Here is a 22,967-nt window from a genome sequence, read left to right as displayed (position 1 = left end):
TGCGGTGTAAATAAAATTGAACGAAGACAAAAGGCCGCGCAGGGGTGGAAAAGTTTTCGTAAACTGTGGCGCAATTTGCCTAGAGGTGGCGATGGGATCCGCTCGACGCGCGAGCTTAGACTCAGTCGCGAGCTGACGGCTGATCGAAAGTTATAATTAATCGTGCCAACGTTGAACGGTTCATCGGGCAACCTGCCGGGCAGAAAACTGAGTTGCGGAAAGATTTGACTGGTTTGATGGGATTGTTGGTGCAATTAAGCACGGTCGAAAATCGAGAATACGAAACTGCACTCCGCTAATAAAGCGACTCGTTGCACGAGTCCGAGAGGTAATGTCGAAAGATCTCGTCAACTAACGCGATTCTCTCTTCCGCGTCAAAATTTCCTATTTTCAATTAAAAGACAGCCGTATCCCGGGGATGGTTGCCGGATTCACTCCACGCTCCAAAAAGTTTCGCGTTCCGAAAGTTGTTTAGCGAAGCGAGAACCTCCCCCGCGTGTTGCGCGCGATTTAGCAAATTCCTAAGTTTCTTTCTCTCGGCTCGTTTGATCGTTAGCGATGAAACATTGAAGTTTCGGCGTCAGATGAATGCATTCATAAAGCAGCTCGACTTAAAAGCACAGTTTCGCCTAATCTTCGTCTATCTCCCTCGGCTCCTGCCCCCCTTCTCGTCCCTCGCTTCCGCTCTACCCCTTTCTGACGACTTAAGTACCTCAATTTGGTTCGTTCGTTTAATCTCCTTTGCACGCGAGGAAAGGGGCTGGAAGTGGAGAGAGGGGAGGATTGGAGGTTGAAACTCTGCGAGAGAAGATGGTGGAAGCTCAGGACAGAGCCAGCAGGCTGATGCCGACGCAGAGCTGCACGCTAAGCGAATTGCAAAACGTGATAAAGTGCAGTTTGCAGTTCCGTGTATCGCTGATGAAGTCTGTCAACTGTACGGCAAAAAGGAGCCGAGTCAGGCCAAGGAGCTTACATCTAATTAACTGTGATTAATTAAATCCCTTACGCGTTCTCGCTGTTTTCCGCTGCCGGTTGCGTGAACACCCCGTCGAGCTGGAAACAAAGACTTTCCCGGTTCGGATGCGAATGTTATTGGTTACGCGATCCGCTGCTCCGGCAGAAGTTCGTTACACTTTATTCTCGACGTTTCGTGTACAGTAATTGAAAATATCGTGGAAAATAAATTTAATAAGTAAAATAATGTAATAAATATCAAGAGTAATTATGTATATATTGAAACTCTCTAAGAGTGGATTAATTAACAGAAACAGCATCGAGGAAACCTGTTCTCTGGAGTAGAAGTCCGATAAGCCGAACAATTCGAATTCAGTTTCTTTCCTCGTTTACTTAGCAAACGGGGTCGAAAATAATTAATCGGGCCACTCCATTATCGGCTATTATCAGGTCACGAAAGCCACGATGAAGCCAGAAGTTCGACGGCTCGGTGTATATAAAATAATGGAACGACATCACTCGAAACTGGGCTAAACTGCGATGAAACTTCTTTCCCATCTCGTCTTTCCCTTTGCATCCTTCCTGCCGTATAAAACTCCCATTAACGCCTTTATTAGCATTGATAATCCAACGAGTCCTAGTTTAAGCGTGCCAAAGAATTCCTTCGTAACCGCGAGAAGGTGGGCGAGAATCGAAAACTTTTCGAGCCGTTTCGTTCGACAAACTTTGCCTGCGGAGCCTCGCGATATCTGAACGCGGACGCCTCTCATAACGAGTCAACGATTTTAGCATAACATCGCCGTGGAATCCGATTATCGTTACCTTTGTTTGCAATTAACTTGTAAACTAGGTAATTTCGTAGCGTTTCGCGATCAAACGTTATTGATCGCATCGAACGATTTCGGAGCGAACTGGAAACACGCGTGACGCTGTATAACGTCTGAATATTCATGGGAAATTTTCATCCGCGCATTCCGAGGAAACGAATAACAGGGAACACGTAGACGCAACGCGAAACGCTGTTACCCGTCGACGTAAATCGCGGCGTGGGATTTTCCCGGTGTATCGAACCAGCTGTTTATTTTAATGTGCATGAATTTTAATGTTACCCTTTGCTGAATATTATCGAATTCCTAAGATAATAAATAACACATGTTCGAATTCTGACAGCTTGAAGAATTTTTTAATAACTCCTGATGGTAAACATCGAGCATCTCTTTCTTTACTACACCACCTAAATTATTAAATGTCACAAGTAATCATAAAAATTCCCAAAAAATACAATGAACAATATATATTTCTCCTTTCGTTATCCTAGATAATGCGTCATTAAATGAGTAATCATTCGACCATAGCAGCTTATTAAGCTTAATAAGCTCTGCATGGTCGAATAAATACTCATCTAATTATATTAATACTTAGCCACTAATCTTCAATACGCGCAAAGAATTAAATCTGGATTGTATATAATATGTAATAACTAGAGTGCAACTGTTTATGCATTTATGACAAATGGAAGTATGGGAAAATGCTTGAGGATATACACAAATGCCCCTACGTGTTCCGCTATATTCGATTTTCTTTCGTGCGAGAATTTTCCAAGTTATTATTTAATTCTTCCATACCGGTTTCAAAAGTTTCGCAGTTACATACTTCGGGCACGTCATGGGGAATTTCGTTCCACTGCGTAATGGTGCATTCGGTGGATTCGTGTGCAAAGTTCATACGGTACAGGTCGACGCGAAATAGCGACACAACGGTGCACGGAAGTTTCTGGACGGCCATTAGGAAGCGATGGCTCACCAAGGGAGTTCGATCGCCTCGGAACCACAGTTCCGTGGTTGCTGCTGTAAATCAACAAGTTGATATCCGTTACTTAACCCAACTGAGACCGCATCGGACGAAGTAGCGCATCCAGCGGGCAGATAATGGTCGTCGTGCGCCAATGACGAGATCAATTTTCGAATACGAATATCCAAGTCGACACCTTTCCTGATTATTGGCCATACGAAAGTCCGCGACATATTCCCTCCCTGACCATTTTCAAGCAAACAGTTCTACAGACTATGATCAATTTCGAAAGTTGGGAGAGTATAAGTATAAAGTCGTGAAAAATTATCAATAGTGTATCTAGCAAAATTCGACTACGTTGCACTGTGTTGTATTCGGTTACCAAAATGGCAATTTTTCTGTAAAAATGCACGTCGATACTTTACGTATAACTAAATTTTAGGGCATTAACTTGTTTACGCCAAGCATACCTTTATGAGTCACGAACGCTTTAAGGCTGGGTCAGGTCTGGTTAGCTTTGATTACAGTCCTTCTATTTTTGGAAACGAAGGGACAGGTGTTTACTTGCGAAGGTATATGTGAGGTTTAAAGAGCAAGCACGAACATCCCTCTAGGGTTTCAGAACTGTCCAATCAATGATTGATAGCCTCCATAGCGGTAATAACAGTAACTCGATACGATATAATTCTGTTCAATTCTATTAATAATCATGCTTTCAGATTTTGAATATCATATTCATCCTAGCAAATTAAATATCCCCACCTTTCTCTTTTCTTCGATATAATTCTGTTCAATTCTGTTAATAACCGTGCTTTCACGTTCTTAATTCCATATTTATTCTACCATTCATTTCGTCGAATACTCCATCCTCGCCGAATATTTTCATCGTTACGCGTTCCTCGCGCGGAGTGTATCGAATATAGCGAGATTGCAGAGCTGTATTAACTGAAAAGCTTGGTGAAATGATTTCACGTGTTCCCCGCGGTATTCACCTGTCAATCCGGCAACGCTGCAATCGCTGTGTGCAAATAATTGCGTAATAATTACGGTAATGCTGTTGTTATTGTAAACGGTGTCCAGATTAACGAAGAAGATTAATGGTTTCGGTTCGTTATGCAGATATTACGAACACGGGTATCGAACACTGTACGCGTTTCCGCTGATTGCCGAAGATCAAAACGCGCCGATACATAAACGCCGCGCGGCGTTTGCGTTTCACGGTGAACGCTTTCGAGCGATTTTAATAAAAGCTGAAACTCATGGGGCAGAACCCGGGCGATAGGGTTTTAATCGATTATGGATAAAGCTATACGTTCGAGGAGACCGTAAACGAGAACATCCCAACTTAGGTCACTGGCAACGTGCTTCTGACCTTTATTGGCCACTACTCCGCCGGATAAGCTCGAAGTTGCTCGGCAATAATCGTTACAGGCTGACCTTTTTCAAAACTTCTTAAAAAACCATCGTCGCCTGACGACGAACGGAATAGTCGTACCGCTGATGTCTGCCCATTTCCGTCCCATTTCACTTACTTCCAACGGAGACCAAGCTCTATCTATAGAGACCGTTAAGATGCCTCTAGAATGGTTACGTCACCCATACATACAATTCGAGGGGGTGTAATTATCGGGAATATTGTTAGGATTTTTCTATCTTTATAGTATTAACGTAAAGAGGCCTAGAAATCCGTCTCTTTAATATTTTTATAATTCGTAACAAAAATATTTCCTTTTGACGCTCACATTATTCTGCATTTATAATTGTTCGTCAATGTGAAAAATAATAGGTAACAAACTCAATCTCAGATTGAAGCCAGCAACGCACGAATCTGTTTCCGAGCTTCGATATTTATAGATGATAATTATGGATTCTTGCGTGGAAATCTTATTTAATTTGGCGAGGAATACGCTCGATGGCATTATAAAGTAATACTTGGCAGTCTGATGCCCGCTAATTTGCGAACTGAATGGTAGCAAACTTGAATTGAGTGGAATCGCGCAGCGTAGATGGAGATATGGCCTAATTAAATTACTGCTTAGAGCTAATTACAACTTGCTTTCAGTTCATAAGCAGGAATATTAGTTAAGACAGTTGAGGCGGGATAACGTGGCATTTTCCACTTCGAAGAACGTTCCTGTGAATAAATTTTAACCATCGGAATGCACTGCTTATGCCGCGAAGTCGTTGAGATTGTGCGAATGCCCGTTTAAAGTGGAAAGGTAATTTATCGTATTAAATAGAGGGTTTCGTTTACATTAAATTCAAACAAATAAATTTATAACAAGTTTTTATTTTTAATCTATTATGTAATCGCTCGATAAAAATCGACGACATTACTTTCTGGTCCATTATCTTCAGTTATTACATTACTTGATATTACATTTCAAAAAACATCGTGCCTGTTTCCTCTCATTAAATGTATAATATTATCAAAGAAGACCTAAATCCAGGTAGGAACCTTTCAAAATATATTTTCAACGTTCTCGATGAAACCATCATCGTTGCCCCGCTAGCTCGTTGTATTAATTTCGTTTGGCTCTGCTGGAACGTGGATAAGACAGGCTCGGCGCTATCAAAGTATCTTCTCGTCGCGCGTCGTATTTTCTGAAACAACCGTTTCCCCGATAATGCGAGCGGAAAATACCTGGCGTCGCTCGAGCGATTACAATTATGCACTCTAACGTGTCCAATGTAAAATTAACGTCGGCTTTCCCCCTCCCGCATCAACGCGCTGAAAGTTCGGTCGGGAACTCCGAATACGTCCGCCCCGGTAATCCGGCGCGAATCCCAGCGTTAGGTTGAGCAAGTGCACCGGAAATTTGCGATCGCGAATTTGCGATTGGCGCGCTAACGAGCGCCTGGAAATTCTAACATTGCGAAATTCTATCGCCGACTAATCGAAGGATTGCAGGATAGGTCCGCGAATCCCTCCCCTGTCTGGCGTGCCGCAAAATCGGATCCCCGTTTATTCGTTTAATTCGTGCGGGGGAAACTGGGCGAACGGACGATTTTCGAAATTGAAACGTGAAAACGTGCTTTTTAATTGACACTAAACGAACGCGTATCCGGATCTATTTTTAAAACGATCCCGGGGCCAAAATGGCGGGTTCGTATAGGGAATCGACATTAATACGATCCTTGTATATTTTGATTTTGGAGAGAATGTTATTGTTATTGGAAAGCTCGTTGGTTTTGATTTGAATTAAATTAATCGAAATTGAAAATTAAATTTTGTATGTGAAAACTTAATATGGCAAAATAATCCACAAACCGAAACATAAACAAGGTGTCAAGGCCATAAATTTTCTAAGAAAAACTGAATTCAATTTCCGTTCCGTAGTACGTAAACACAGCCGCTATCTGCTAGCTAAAAATAAGGTATTTAATTCTCAACGTTTCCGTGTGTCAGGGAAATCGCATGATCGCAACGCGATTCGCCCAGATGTAGTTGGAGCTTCCTGTTTCTTTCGGTACGGTACCACAGCCACGAACCAGTTTCAACCAGTGGACTCCGAAAGAGGCAATTAACGACTGAATATCTATGAACAAACTTTCCAGCGATAGCCATCAGTGCCAGTATAGGATTGCAATTTACACCGCTTGTTATTGGGTCCGAGTTCAAGAAAACACGGTCGGGAAACGATGCTATCGTGCCGACCGTGAGCACTGTTGCAGAAACTTTGGTCATCTTCGCTTTACCCAGAAGTGATTAGGTTTAGAGCAAGACGTAGGTTGGGGTAGGGTTGAAGAGGGTGGCGTACAAATTGGCTCTACATCTCGTAGATCGTGGTCTTGATTTATTGGTATGCACTCCGATCGGTAATTGGGTTGCACGCACTAAACTGCTTAATCAATAACCTAGCACAATCATCAATCTATAATAATTACAGCGTTACGTACAAGGATAATCTGCGCAACATTGAATAGTGCCTACTCGCGTCTGTTTAGAAGGCGAACATTGCTATACAGGGAAGTCTCAATGTCCATGCTAAGGTACATATTATTTTTAAGATTAAAAGCTGAACATGTGGTCTCAAACTTATTGAGTTGACAAATTTTGTACGTAAGGTATTCGATTCAATCCCTATGTTTGGGTCCTCTTCACAAATGTTCTGATAATTTCTGGTTATAAGATTAAATGTTTATTTATATATGTTCGAATCGGAACTGTAAATCAATTTCTTTCCGCAAGCACAGAGGCACGAGAAACGGAAATTTGATAACAGATTGCAATCTTTAAGATTGTTCTTTTATTTCATGCACTATTCACCCGGTGCATAAAACGTAGATTACGTCTCGGTCGTTAAATCTGTAACAACTGTACAAGTCGTTCGAAAGGGAACAACTGATTCGAAAAATATCAAAGCAAATATTTCCCGTCCGTCGTTAAACAGTTCCTCGGAACGTTATAATTATTAGGAATAATGGTCCTCCGCGGAAATGCTCGCCATTATTTTACTCGATTTTGCTCAGGCAGTCGTTTCTACGCAAATGGTTCTTGCATCACTTTTATGGTGAAAGAACTTTTAACGTTTCCATTCGCGTTTTAACTCCGGTGAGTTTCATTTTATACCGTATTGTAATTCTCAATCGATGGGGTGTCCAAATTCAAAATAGCGGCTCCAATATCGCGGACCGAAATGCGAAAAATGTTTCGATTTTGATGAAACTTGGTATACGGGGATTTTTGGGGTCGCTGATTCTACGTCTGAACTGAAAATTCAAAAATCAATTGTGTGGAATAGGGTAAAACTCGTTTACCCCTTCGGTAGGTGTAACTTTCGTATAACAGATTACGTTACTTGGATGACGATCTTCGTCTTTACTAAGTTTCATTCGGAAACTCGAGTTTGCGTACTTCCCTTATCAGCCTGTTGCTGTTAGAAGGGGAGGGACTGGTCGACATCAAAGTCCTCGATCGTTTTGCATCGCGAACCTCTGTCGAGTTCATAAATGCGACGATACTCTCGGTTTTCGCACATTAACGGTCCACATTAACGGGGACAAACAAACGTTCAGAGGCATCGTCCAGCTGACGGAAGGGACTCCAAAGGCGCGCAGAGGGACAGACGAAAACAGAAGAACCGGGGTGGGCAAAAGACAGAAACGACTAAGGTTTGAGCCATATCCATTTACAAGTTTCAAATCGTTCTGGCAGCCTTTTGAAAGAAACCTTTTACCATTCTCAATAGACGGTAAAATTCTGAAACGCGCTTAGCGGCAGCGTGGCTTTTAAACGTTAACATGGCCACTGGTACAATGGCGAGGTCGCATTATGCTCGAGTGTCGAGGGGCCAGGGAAGGACGAGGAGGGAAAGGCAGACGAGAAGGAGCAACGACGAGGACGAGAGGAAAGGCGAAACGTGGAGAACGGCGATGGTCGTGGAACAGAGAAGAATTGCTCTCTTCCGTCAACGCCCGCTGCTCGGAGCCATCAAGTTCCATTTTTCCTCTCGTCAAGAGAATTTAACCCTAGAATGAAAGTCGCTAATACTTATCCAACTCAGTCCTGAATCTCGAAATGTCGTTCCACGCTATTTCCTTCGCTCAACCGACGGCCATTCAGTCTTCTGACCGTAACATCAGATAGAAACCTCGAATTCCAGTTGACAAAACGCTCGTATCCTTGACGATGATTTGTTTCAATATCCAAGAAAATATCGTTTACAGGTTATTGATAGGACGAACATCAAATATTCTGATGAATTAATTGTTCTGGAACATCTAACGGGACGAAACATGGTTACCTTCTAGGAAACTGATACTTTCCAACTTCCGACGCATTCCGTAAAATATTTTCATTCGATTTGCCATGCTGGCCGATAAAGCCAGCTATAATTCTTCTGGGTAGGGAGCAAGGTAGCGTAGAATAGTCAGATAAACGACACGACTCCAGTAATTTTGCACCGAGCTGGACCGTTTATGGATCATTTAAGGAACTCTAGGGAGGTAAGAGGATAAGAGAGCACCGCCATGGGAAGGAGGTAAAGGATATTTCGGGGTGTGTTTTTTATTGAAATGAGCGCATCTGGCGTCCAACGAGGGGTCGGACAGCTGAGAACGCACTTTTCCCTGTTCCTCGTCTATCCCCAACCCTCGACGAGGGTGGTCGGCGAGCAGTTACCTCCTTCCGTAGCGAGGATGGTGCTTCCGAGACCCCAACGAGATCAGACCACGGAAATAAATCCCCTTATGAAAATTCGAACTCGGGGGCCACTTTTTCTTTAAAAATTTATCGGTCTCCGCGCGGATCGCTGACCGCGCTGACCTCGCCTCCGGAGGCTCTTCGAGTTATCCCGTCGTCGAGGCTCTAAAGACGCGTAACCCTCGACCGACCATTCAATACGTTTCACCGGCACATGGTCCCGCGACATAATCGCGTTTTATCGAAGATAAAAGTAAACGTTCGGTTTACCGAATGGGGGATAATAATATTTCAGTGCGCGTAAAGTGGCACATACGACTAGACGGAATATAATGTTTATCTATTTAGGTTCGAGGAGGTTCCACAGTAGGATATTCTTCTATAACTTTAAAGTTACAGAACGTTAAACACGCGAAGACCTGCCCACTTTTACAAATAATAAAAGTACAAAGCAACAAGAAAAATTGTGACTACGCTTCGTGCTTAATTCCAATTTCGTTCGACGTATATATATCGCTCTGTCATAAAACTGAAAAAGTGGAAGAGAAAAAGAAATATAAAATATATACACACTGCTGCAACAGCTATTTTACAACCAGAAGGAAATAAAAAGGAGAAGAAAGAGGCATCCAAGGGTGCTTTAGTCGTCGAATAAGTTTATAAAATATCCATACACTGGCGTGCATTATTCTTCCATATTAACAAGCGCGTACTTCCATAGAAAATTGTATGTCGACTTTCCAGTCGAATTCGTCCGATCGACAGGGGAAAAGTCACCTTCCACGGTCGATACGGGAACCTACTTTGGCGCGACGAGCGGTATCGAGGTCTTTAGCGCGAGCGAAATTTACGTAACAATGTAATTTCATTTCACGCGCAGCCGAGAACGCTATTTTACACGGGTGTCGGTCCTATTATATATTCATGCGATATTTCGCATACATCGTATCCGAGGGAGACGCGCGTACCGCGCGGACGTCGACTTTATTTCCTGCGAAAAGTGACTCGAAGGACGTGGCTCAGCGTGAACGGTCTGTCATAACTTTTTAATACCTCCTGAAGGAGGACGACTTTGTAGTAAGCCGGAGGATATTAGAGTGTAGCTTTAAAAGACGAATAATATCGGGTACGGTGAATACCTCGGGTCCTTGTGTCCTGGACTTGTGTGCACGACCCGGTAGACTTCCAACAGGAAGTAGTTAAATGTTACCGGTGTCAAGGCTCGGCCTTTGTGAGGAGAGAGTGCTCGGTGCTGCGCTGAGTTAGCTGACTGGCAGAGTACTATAAATTACATAAATGAAGTAAGCCCCTTCCTCACTCAAACGGACGTCTTGCCAAGTTTATAACTTAATCACTCGTGCTTTTCATGGCGGTGTGGGAGCTTAAGGGTCGAGGGAACCGGGGGTAGATAGTGTAAGTTCCGAGAGGTGCCTGTAAAGGAAAGAGAAGGCGATGCGGGCAAATAAAAGGAGCGCCGCGCGGCAAAGAATTGAATAAGAGCGACGAAACGAAGAAACAAGTCCGGATAATTGAATACGAACGCGTTTCACTTCACCGTTTTACTACCGCCGTTGACCCTTTACGACGGCGTTCCGTTATTCGGATGACGACTGCTGGATATCAGCGATTAAATCCGACGTAATTCGAGATTAGGTTTGTGGACGCCACTTTAGTAGAGCCTGGCCACTTTTGTGCATGTGTCCGGATAATTCAACGCTGGGTCTTGTACGTACATAAGTGGACGATGGAAAGGTTAAATGGAAGCAAAATATGGAGCGGTGAGTTCGTGAAAGCAGATAAAATACGCGAGGGAGGTCTGAATTTTCAACCTTTCCGTGACTGCTTTTCAAATAATTTTGTTGGGAAATTACTTGAGAATTTAAAATTTTTACTTTTCTCGCGGGAGACTCTTAGCAATGAACTGTCCAAATTTTGGACACTTTTTTGTCTCCTCTAAAATTCGATCCAACGCGATTCTGCTGCCCAGGCTATAAATAAACAAACAGAAAATGTGAATCGAAATCGATCGACGCTAATTAGACGAGCAAACCGGCCCGAAAGCGTCCGCGACGAGGCGTCTCGCCGACTCCCCCGATGTAATTTAATCCCGGCGCACTCGTTCCATTTCCGGTGTAAAATTTAAGAGACCCAGGGCGGCGGGGGTGGGAAGAAACGCTCGAAGAATCGCGAGAGCTGTCGACTCGCATTCGACTCCGGTATCCATCGGCTGTGTTTAATTACGAGTCACCCGGCGTAGTTTCGCTCGCAGACTGCTTCAGCACGGAAGCACTAACTCCTGGTTATCTTAAGCGACATCGCGCGCACTGGATTCGTATAACTCGCGCCCGCCCGGATAACTTGAGCCTGAATTACTACACCGCGCTGGAGACAGCGCGGCAGGGGGATAAAGCGGGGGTAGGGCGAGATTAAAATCACCTGGAGACCAATGCAAAGTTTTTAATAACCCTTGATGCTTGATTAAGTTATGACTCTTCGCCGGCTCGTCGTTCCTCTTCCTCTTGTTCGTCTTCGAGCGAAATAAATTTCGAGCAGAAATGCTTAGACCGCGCTCGAGTGGAACGAGGGTGGAATGGGGGGAGAGCACACGGTTACGAAGGGACGGTAGGGAAGGAAGCAGAAACTCGTCCGACTCCGCTGAATTAATGGAAGATCCGGCGGGATAGTTATCTCCGCGGGAGAACGCATGGAAGTTACGTTAACTTGGACGTTTTTAAGCTCGGTGAATTACGGCGAATAAAGGGCGTCCGTCGGAACTCGGCAACGTATTTAAAGCATCGGTTTAAGATTCATTTGGATCCGGTTACTTCTGTAGCGTTAACTAGAAAGGGAGAACTTACTTACCGAATGATAGTTGCGCGATCGAGTGTTTTTTGTAAGGTTTTTAGAAAGTGGAAAATTCTGTATAACAGGGAGAGTAATTCGTTTGAATTAGGCAATTTTATTAAATATACTCGTTAAGTTTGTTAATGGATGATCAGAATTTTATCCGTTGTTCCTTAACACGCTTAAATTATTTAATCCTCGTATATTTAAAAATAAATTCTATAGTAAGTTAAGAAACACAAGTCATTTGTGAATCAACCACAACAGCTCGAGCACCCTCTATAAATAATAATACAAGACACCCCTTCTTTCTGTTCCAGGCTTCGGCTTTGTCACGTTTCAAAGCGAGGACGTGGTCGACAAAGTCTGCGAGATTCATTTCCACGAAATCAACAACAAAATGGTGAGTCGCCCCAGTCTCGACAACAAAGCCTGTTTGTCGAATGAAGAGAGAACACTCTCTCCCCACTACGTGCCCGCAGAGGTGGTATCAAACGGTATTTGCCTTCCGCTATCCGTCTGCGGATACGGCGTCGAGTGGAATTAATTTTCCGTATAATTGAGAAGGGCTGGCCGTGGTTATTTACATTTGACACGCACGCACGTGAGCACACGTACGCGCGTCCACAGGCGAGTAGATCATACACGGAAGACGAAAAGCGGGTTCCGGGGAGAGAAAGCCCGTTGTAGCGGAGATCGCGCGGGTCCTACGGTAATAGACAGTTCTGTTTGTCGTCTACTACCACCGAAATTCCGCTGACGCCGATCAAGGATTTACCGGATGCCGCTTCTCGTTACCCATAAATCCATCGCCTGGGTGCTCCAGGTTCTGTCAATAACCTTCGAACACCCCTATAAGGCATTAGCCACTTGCCGAATGAAACGCCCTTCTACCGAGAATGGTAGTTTCTCATTCGCAATAATTATCCTTAATTACGCTAGTTAGATGAATGATCTTTGCGGTTATAGAGTTTGCAATCTCATGGTATAAACGATAATAGAGACTTTAACAGCGCCCCTACATGCATGCGCCATACGAAAATGAAACATGGCGTAGGAGTGGATAAAATTGTGGATAAAATTGAAACGCTTCAGTTGTGGACGATACTGAATGCAAGGACTCACTCGCGCTATCGACTTTCCCTAGCACAAGAGAATAATTAAGAAGTGTCCCTTTACTTAAAAGATACGAGCTCATACGAGAGCGTATGTGTAATACGAAGCACAAAACTTGTCCCGACATCGTAGCATCACCATTAACGCCAGTCGTGTAACAGGCGCCGTATGGTGCGCGGGCTGAATCCGCGGAGACTACTCGCAGCCAAATGCTGTGAGTACGTCGCGTACAAAGTTAGAAAAAAATCTCAATCAATTCTCAGCTCTCTATGACCAAAACTATGTTAAGCTTCCAAAGAGATTTACCAAAAGAACCATAGACAAAGTGAAAATAAATACAGCAAACCAAAATTGATGTCAGCATACCTACTCCTTCCACTAGTGGTATCGTGACACCTAAGATAGCACGAGTGAGTCTCGAGGGAGGGCACCACTGATGATCCGTTTCCATTTCAAGGTCGAGTGCAAGAAAGCACAGCCGAAGGAAGTGATGCTCCCGGCAAACCTGGCGAAGACGCGAGCGGCCAACAGAGGCACATACGGTGAGTTGGTGATGGTCGCGACACCCACCCCCACCACCTATCGTTACGCGCCGTATCCCCTACCGACGGCCGCTGCAGCGGCTGCACATGCAGCTGCAGCAGCCTCCGCTGGCACTCCCCACCACCACTTGCTCGCCCCGATAGTCGCTACCGCCGCACCAAACGCGGCCGCTACCTACCAGTACGCAACAGGCGCGACCGCTCCTGCGGCCGCAGCCGCAGCGACCACCGCGGCCGTCTACGACGTCAAGAGGGCGCTTGCAGCTGCGGCTGCGGCAGCGGCTGCAGCCTCCTACAGGCCTCATCCGGTCGCAGCCGCTGCTGCTTCGCGGGCCGCCACTCTCACTTATTCCATGAGCGACCTGTTAGGTGTTCAGGGTTTGGACATGGGAGCCGTCTACCATCCGATACCCACGATTGGTCTATGACCGACGATCCTGACGCCCCTCTCGCGGCCTCAGTAGTATGCGTCAGGGGTGATCGTTCTGCGTTCGAGTTTATTAGCCGTCTGTAGTAAAAGGTTGAAGAGGATGCCCCTGAATGAACTGTAGACTTTGACGAGTAGCTGGTTTGAAAAAGATCGTTTAGGTATCGGTCAGGTTTCGGCATCGGTAAACTGATGACATGTTATTATTGTGAAAATGTGATTTATGGGGAATTTTTGTCGCGGGTGTCATTCAGGGGTGTAACTCTTGGAAACGGTACAGTTACTCATTTCATAGGGGCCAGAAGTGGTTCATTCGAAACTTTTAAACAAATTTCGCTTTAAACTAAAGTAATTCCTAGTCGACAACCCTTTAACTTCAACGTACTTACAATAATTCGCAAATATATCATTCGACGAAGTCAGAAGTGTCTTAATAGCGGAATATTAAAACGAGTAACTGTATTTGCGCTCTTCCTTCCTTGGAGATCAGCTCGATCGTTGGTGAAGGTGAAACGCAAAACGTTGTAGGAACGTGGAACGAATTTTTATTTTTGTTACCACCGCACTGGAGACTCGCGGTAATGGTTCAGACGTGCCAAGAATCGTTAGAAATTCGATAGCGTAGATATTAGTAGCGTCTTCGTTGGACGGAATTTTTGACAAATCAATGCAAACGGTGGGCTCAAATTTTGTTCGATACCTACGGACTTGGACGGCATATTGGTATCCCGTTCACTCGCGCAACGACAGTATTCCTTAGCAGTATTCAAATACGAAAGACTTTACGTTACCGTATTTAACATAATTGTAGACGACCATTTCAAACGGGATACCGCGTGCCTTTCTACGGTACATGATGCATTCCTGGATTAGGACTCGACGTCGCCTTCGTTTTCCAGAAAGTATTAGCGTAAACTGCATTGCTGTTGATTTCCCACCGGGCGTAGAAGCAGATCAAAGACATATCGACAAAGTGCAATAAAGGTAGACTAGACGGAACCATTCCTTTTATTCCTTAGATTCGAGTGTGGGAATGATGAAATTCTCGCGAGACTGCTCGGAAAGCTCAGTTCAGTAAAAACTGTGATCGTAGTGAGAGTGAAAAGATGATGAAAAAGTATAAAGTCACGTAGCGGATCATAGGTATGTTCGACAGAACTCGGTTAGTCACCTATGGGGCCTCATTTGTCTCGTAGCCAAAGAGTAGTTATTATAGCAACGAAACAAAACGAATCGCAAAAGACTGGTAGTGATTTTTTCGTAGTCGATTAGAAAGGCAAACAAGTAGGACAATAAGAAGAAAAGTGTTCAAATTTAGAAAGAGACGCAAAACTAGTTCGTTTCGGTGAGCAACGCTCGGCAGCAGGTTGTCGATACATCGAACACCCCTTCCCTCCGGTGAACGCGTTTAATTTCGTTTCTTCGATAATTGGAACCTCCGATTACCAGCGGAATCGAATTCAGAATAATTGACAATAATTATACCGGTGACGTTCGATTCAGGATCCTCGACAGTCAATACAGTTCCTTTCAACTGTTAACGAAGGAAATGCTTCGAATCGAGAGGCACTTCTCACTCTGGTGGCTTCAGAAAAAGGGGAATTTTTTTTTGTCGCATTTTTTGAAAGCGTAGTCTGGGATGTACTTGTAATGTAATTTGATTGGATAATTTGTAACATTGACATGGGTAGTACGATATAGCACTAGAGATTAGAATTTGGAAGAAAATTTGAGACTCGCACTGAGCTGAAATAAGTACTACGCAGAAATGAGAAGATAGCTAGTGGGTCTGATTGGTAAAAGTATGGTCTCTAAGATTTCACTTTAGAATTCTATAGTATAATCTAGATCATAATTTTCGCGGAGAGAAGGGGTACGGAAGTATGCGAATAAGAGGATACCAAGAGTCAGCGACTAGACGGTGGTGTTCGGATACCTTTCGAAAGAAGAAAAAATAAAAAAGATACAAATTCCTGCCTCGAACGACTCGCGTTCGCGACAAAGCACACGTCAATTTACACGTAGGTTTTAGACAAGCTCGTGGCGAGTCCGAGCGAAGCTTTAAGGTAGAAGAGTCGCCGGCTCGAGGAGCCGAAAGAGTCGAATTTCGAACGGCAATCGGGGGAAGGAATCGACGACGGTGTTCGACGGGGAACTGGGTCTCGAGTCTCGAGCCTCGAACCTCGTTCGTCGTCGACCATTCTATTTTCCGCGAAAGCGAGGGTCGTTCGCTCGATCTTCGAGAGTGCGGGGGCGCCCCGTCGTCGAGATCGCAGATTGCGAGGATCTCGTCGATGGGAAACGGGGAAGAGATGAAAGAAATATATATATATATACACATTCCCCAGGTAGCGGCACGCAGTGTATTGTTCCGTGAAGGAGGTGAATTTCTGATTTGTCGCCCAAGCATAAATAACGACGCGAATCGTTGAATGGTGGAGGCGGATAGCGCGTCGGGGGCGCGCGGCAAATGGTCGACGATAAGCATTTCTCATTCGTCGCGCCTTTCAGAGTATTTTTCGCAATGAATTTCATGAAATTTCATAATGTCGAGAAAAGAGAAATTAAGAAAAAAAAAATGAAATAAAAGAAAGCAAACCCGCTCCAAAAAAAAAAAAAAGATACGGTTGTACACGTTTGTAAAGAAAGGATGCGAGGTCGGAGCTATCTATACGTATAGAAATCCGTGCACGGATCTTTATACGTATATATCGAGAGTACACGTACGCATATAATTAACCTATATATAATTATATGATCATACGTACCTAAACGGAGAAAGGGACTTGATTACAAAAAAAAATGAAAACAAAAGAAAAGAGGAGAGAAAAAAAAGTGAAAAAAAAAATTTGATCCATTCTAGATAACGGCAGACTATATATATACATATATTATATATTGTTTTGTATCTATGTAATTTGGTAAACGTCGTATAGTATTTGATATTGATATCGATATATATTTTGTGAGAGGCGCATTAAAACCTACTAGTTTTTGTAATAGACCTACCGGTATACATATCGAAGCATATCTATATCTCTATCTTATACATATCTAGGTAATTAGGTAAACTTTTATGTTGTTACAGACCTTAGTTTATTTAATGACATTTTTTAGGCGATCTAGGTTCGAATTAGTTAGAGCGAATAATTTTTGATGAAATTACTATACTATGTATACGTTCCTATCATTGAGACTACTAGTTAACTATAGCTTTTTGGGAAGTCACTATGATACCGTTAGTTTAGAAATATACTTTAGGTGTTTCTTCGTGGGGGACCTCGAGCCTCTCCCTCTAGACGACTTCATAAAATTCTCTAAAATTTCACGATTACTTATCTCATGAAAGTGAAACTAAAGTTGTACCAAATATTAATTTGCAATGAAAAACGTCTCTTACGAGCGAGACGAACAGAGAAACGTAGCGTCTTCCACGAAGAATTCATCCTATCAGCGGCTTCAAAGAGACCTATTACAATGTACCTATTACTTAACAAGCTACGTTACATAGTACGTTTATATTACGTTACACGTAATATTATACCTCTCTATAGGGTATATACTAAATATATGTCGTGCGTATACCCGTCTATACCTTGAACCCTACACCCTACGGTAAAAAAAAAAAAAAACAACTCATACACCCCCACCCCTTTACCCGCCCCGCCCCCAAAAACTACCTATTACTCGTTATATAGTATTTAACTCTTCTAAGCTATATAGCATCATTTACCTTAATAATAATGCGTGAGACGTGTGTCCTAGAAAGTACGTACTTTGCCCGAGAGGCTCAACAGTGTCAGTTTCGTAAGTAGACCAGATCTTAACATGCGGTTATTATTTCTGTTCACCTTTGTAATGCTTTGTTGGGCCGGATTTTGGTTGTACGGGGAACGCAGCGTTGCGCACGGACAACAACGATGCAAACGAAAACGTGAAAAACAAAAAAAAAAAAGAAAAGAAAAGAAAAGAAAGAAAGGAAAAAACACCGGGGAAAAAAGAAAGAAACAGACGAAATAGTATGTTCGCGTCCCTCGTAAAATTGACGGGCGCAACGCGCGAGTACGAAACGGAACGAAAGAAAACAGAAAAAAATGGAGAGGGGAGAAATATATACATATATACATAAAAAGAAAAGTAAATAAAAAAAAAAAATAAGTATTTGCGTTCCTTGGCAAACGTTTTTTTTTTTCGCAACATTCTCTTTCTCTCTCTTTGAAAATATCCAGCGAAGAAGGATCACAGAAATAGCTGTACAATTCCGATAGAGTAACTCAATGGGATTCCACGTTGCCAAAGCTATCGATGTGACGTAAATGTTAATCGAGCGGCAACTCGATCGTAAACTCGAGCGGAACGAGCTTTATACGCTCCTCGAAACTGTAAGGGACTATTAATGTTAATGTCGTACGTAAACGTCTGCTTTACGTGAAATCGATTTGTTGCATCTGAGAAAGTACACGTATATTATTATTACTATTATGATTATTATTATTATTATTAATCATTACTATTATATATACATACGTACATACACGGAATATAGCTATAATGTCAGTTGTGCACAGACACAGAATACGTACACGTTGCAATATGCACGTTGCAAATATTTATATAAATGAATGAATAAGAAATAAATATATATATATATATATATACATATACATACACATACATATTATATATATATACACACACAACTAAATATCTAATTTATGAAACATCAATTTACGTATTATACACGCAAATCGATATATCTATTATCGATACGACAGCAAAATTAATGGTGTTTAAATAAACACGAGATAACGCACGTGCGGAAGTTTTTTTCATTGTCGTTCGGACGGATTTTGGGAAAGAAAGCAAAGTAGAAAAGAACTAAACAGAAACAGAAACAGAAAACGATGTCACGTGAAATGATAAAAGTTGTTGCGTGCTTGACGTAATCAAAACCAGCCCGGTAGAAAGACATTAGGTACGGAATCACTAATACTATTAATATGTATCAGTGTATCTTAATGGCTAGAATAAACGCTCTTATACTTTTCCATCTGCGTATATTGTGAGAGCAGCGTCGATATGGACACTAGAATAGTGAATCAGTAGTGTAGTAATTGTGGTCGGTGTTTTTTTTCAATATTGTATCGTCGATATCAATGTGGTAGTGGCGTCGATAATGTGCCACGTGTATCAACGAAAGAAGTACGATCAACATTGTTCATTTCGTTCCGAGACAAGTTTCAATTGAGGTAAATGCCCTAATTATCGGCGATAATTTCATGTCGAATTTAGGTGCATTTGTCTTACGGTTATCCGAGAATAAACAATTGCGCGTCAATTACTTCACGGGAAATCTGTTTCCACGAGAGAGATTATTTAAATTTCGTCTTCTTCGGGATCGCAGGGCACATTACCGACCCTTAGTCGATATCTAATAAGCTACATAGTCAGCCTAGCAATTATTACTTAACGGTAAATGATTAACCAATACCTTGAAGGCTACAATAACCATAGATCATAGGAGGGTTTATTTTGTCGTAGATTGGAAACACCTCGGCCGCGCGTAGTTACTAGTACCTTGTCACAGAATTTAGTCGATGCGCTACATAGTCGATGCGATATACATCTATAAATAGTCAGAATCTTAGTTGTGTGGTCTTTTCAATTAGTATAAAATTATGAAATTTCATGGATGCCTTACTTTCTCTCTCTCTCTCTCTCTCTCTCTCTCTGTCTCTCTCTCTCTCTCTCTCACTCTCTCTTTATTCTACTCTTCTCCACACTCTCTCTCTACTTTCTATGTTTTCCTTTCTCTCTGTCTAACCTAGAAGGCTTTTAATCCAAATTTCTTGTTTCAATCTTTGTTTTTCTTTTTTTTTTTGTTTACCCTTCTCTCATTGTTTGAACCTAGTCATCCGTTACACAAGAACCGTCTATTCCGACGAATTTCTGCAACGCTTTGCTTCATATTTAACTTGTCTCCATGTACATATCTTAATTGTGATACGCATACCTTGGCCTACGCGAAGAACAGTATTGCGCACGATACTTCTCCAAACCAGACACGCAAGCGATACAATAATACACACAAAATAATACATTCAATAATTTACGATTTCTTTCATTATCATTGATAGTTACTCTCTGTCCACGCTCTCTCCGTCTCAAATCGCCCAATACTGTTCTATCGTGCTTAGTTGCAGAAATTTCTTATTGAGACTTAAACGATCATTGCACTAACCGATGTGAAAAGTAAATGGAGGGAAAAGAATGATACCGAGAAAAAAAAAAAAGAGAGAACACAATTTTAACCGTTTTTATTCATCCGAACCCGGTATTAATGTAATCTGTTTTTCCTTATAGATTTTATGTGGTCCCTGGGAGCATTACCTGATGGTGAGTATGAAATATGCACGAAACACGTACACCAAAACTACTACGATGTCCAGTGAACATGTCCACCGTTTCGTAACACGTTTGACGTAAGACTATCTTTGCAATATTCACGCGCCGATCAATCACAAAGGAACCGGAAGCCATCGTGCTCGTTGGCTGCATAGTTCGAGTCAGCGGGATTCGTGCATGATTTACGAACGACCGACAACGTCCACTCGTTTCATTTGTTCCGCCCGTGCAAATATTCGCCGGCGCAAAGACACATCCGATAGTTAACGTAATTATCCGTCTGATACCTAACTCGTCACGCGCTCTTCGATGTCGCGCGGCAGGAATACGTAAATTGCTTTGAAAATACGAATCGCGTCGAAATTTAATTAAAATATTATAAGCGAACGTGCACGGATTATTGACTATGCAAATCACGAGGACGGTAATTTTATCGCTCTCCTAATTGAAAATATTCTACTGAATATTACCGGTACGTAGTCGGGAATATTTAATTCGTTCAATTTTACATGAGAGTACGGCAGAGAACGTCCACCAACAGGGGATTCTTTTGCTTTTGACTTTAGTTATTTGTCACCTTATGGAAACAAATAAAATTTGTAACTTTGATTGCGAGATTCATGCATCGTTATAAAAATATGTTGAAGGTGCAGAATGCAATAGATACTTATTATTTGTCAACAGTTTCAAGTATTCTTGATAATATTTAAATAAAAAGAATGATCCACAGAGAATCCTATAATTCGTGATATCTGAAAGAGGACGGTTTTTCATACAGAAATAAATCAAAATCTTAGGAGAAAATTTTTCCATACAATAATTTCTACTTTCATATTCAATGCAACTCATTATAAAGGATCATCTTATATTTCATATTTATTACTGTACAATTAGAACCTGAATTCTACCCTCCTATAAAAGGATATTCAAACGAGTAAGGGAAACGTTGCTCGCTTTCATTTTAAATTAGATTAAATTAAATTAATTTCATTCAAAAACAAAGACTCATATAAAACTACCATTCTCCTCGTTTCGCCACGAATTACATGATCTTTCATAGAGTGACAAAGTAGCCTTTAAACAGCTACAGCATTTCATTATAACTTCCAAGCAGCAAACTAATTCATACTAAAACCGTACAGTAAGTGGACCCGCAGGTTTATCAGACGTCACCGTAAGACCTCGTGCATACATTCGTCCGTAAAACTTCCTCGTTAAACTTTACAAGGACTCCTAATGCCATTATGCAATAGAAGATTAACACGTAGCGATATTAAAATAGATGCTTAAATACTGACTATCCTTGTGAATACCAAAGGAAGAGTAGTACCTAACAGTTCGTAGATCATCCTTTTGATCGACAGAGCAACGCGTTAAATGACCCGGTTTTCAGTTGCTCTACCAACCAAAATGATCCACCTTCTTCGTTAAGTACTCGAGGACTATCGAGCAAAATAAAAAAAAAAAAACAATAACAAAACATGTCGTTACCATTATTAACACTTTGTTCTGATCTGTTCACAGGTTTCCCAGCGGCGTACGCGGCATACGCGGCAGGCCGTGGCTATTCTGGGTACCCTAGTTTCGGACTGCCCTACCCGACAGGTAACCACCTTAGCCTTAACCACCTTAACCACCATAACGCGGCCCACATCGCGCCCTTGAACCTGAACTTGAACCTCATACAGGCGCAGCCTGCCCCCCACCATAATCCGCCTACACCGACACCGCTCTTTTACCATCCCAATTTGGACCTCTACAACGCCATGCCTCTGTGAACTAACTTGTTATAATTAATAACAACTCGACTCGAGCTATGCGCACACTCTAACCCATTGCTACACCGCTAACTGTGCTCTCGCTGTCGCTACCGTCGACAATATCGTCGAGAATCGATCCGAATCGACCGTGTACGCGCTGGTGTCGGGCGAACTGGTCCAGCATCGACCATCGGCTGATATCAGCCGAAGCCAGGCTGGTTCCAAGGAGAGATCGTCTCTGAACTATCTCTCTCTCGCGAGCGCGCTTGTAACACACGGACCATCGTCGGAGCCTTTGTTTCGAGAACTGGGTCCCTCCGACCGAAACTTACCCAGGAACAAGGGCTCCGTCGCGACGTGTAACGCGGCAGAAACTTTCCAAAGATGCAGATTACCCGCAAAACTCGCGCCCGATTTCCCGGGATTCGTGCTCCTTCGTAAACCGACCTCGCCGCGACCCGAAAATCGCGACGGGACGAACATCATTTTTTCACGAGAAGACGTGCTCCACTGGTCCAGGTTAACTGGTCCTTGTGTTGTTCTCAAGGATTTTTGGCGTTTTGGGACACGCTTCGCTGAGATCGTCCACTTTGGTTCATTCGAGAAACTAGAATCAATTAACTTAGTTTCTTGGCTAGATTATCGAGTGAAATGTTCTTGAGTCCTACGGTGGGGTTCTCTTCATGTAAACTGTCTAGAAAGCAAGTAATCTATGAGGAATTCGTGAGTAAAGGCTAGGTCACGTATTATTACTTACCGATACCCTACCTTGAGACGCTGAGAGTAACTATTTTGGAAATTCCTAGCTAGAGTACCAGTAACTATCAATACCTGATAATTAATTTCTCAGAAATTACTGTATATGCTTGTTAGATAATCTCCCTTGTACTCTATGAAAAGGACTCGATTCCAAAGGTAAAAAATTCCACCTGACGGTGCTTGTATAACTCCAACCAACAAAATTAAATATTTTGAGAAACAAA

At 42.6% G+C, this 22,967-nt stretch overlaps 1 protein-coding gene across 7 annotated transcripts in view; it reads left to right on the top strand.

Moving 5' to 3' along the window:
* The window catches only part of LOC128873116 (RNA-binding protein Musashi homolog Rbp6), a 760,808-nt gene that overhangs the window by 681,462 nt on the left and 56,379 nt on the right, over window positions 1-22,967 (top strand). For all 7 annotated transcript variants that reach the window (XM_054116431.1, XM_054116430.1, XM_054116427.1 and 4 more), the window contains 4 exons: window positions 12,055-12,137; window positions 13,308-13,392; window positions 20,183-20,215; window positions 21,749-21,829. In XM_054116431.1, coding sequence (XP_053972406.1) covers window positions 12,055-12,137; window positions 13,308-13,392; window positions 20,183-20,215; window positions 21,749-21,829 — 282 coding nt within the window. The remainder of the gene's footprint in view (window positions 1-12,054; window positions 12,138-13,307; window positions 13,393-20,182; window positions 20,216-21,748; window positions 21,830-22,967) is intronic.

The sequence above is a fragment of the Hylaeus volcanicus genome, chromosome 3, assembly GCF_026283585.1.
Source record: "Hylaeus volcanicus isolate JK05 chromosome 3, UHH_iyHylVolc1.0_haploid, whole genome shotgun sequence".
Taxonomy (NCBI): Eukaryota; Metazoa; Arthropoda; class Insecta; order Hymenoptera; family Colletidae; genus Hylaeus; species Hylaeus volcanicus.
This window is presented reverse-complemented; position numbering and strand designations above follow the sequence as displayed.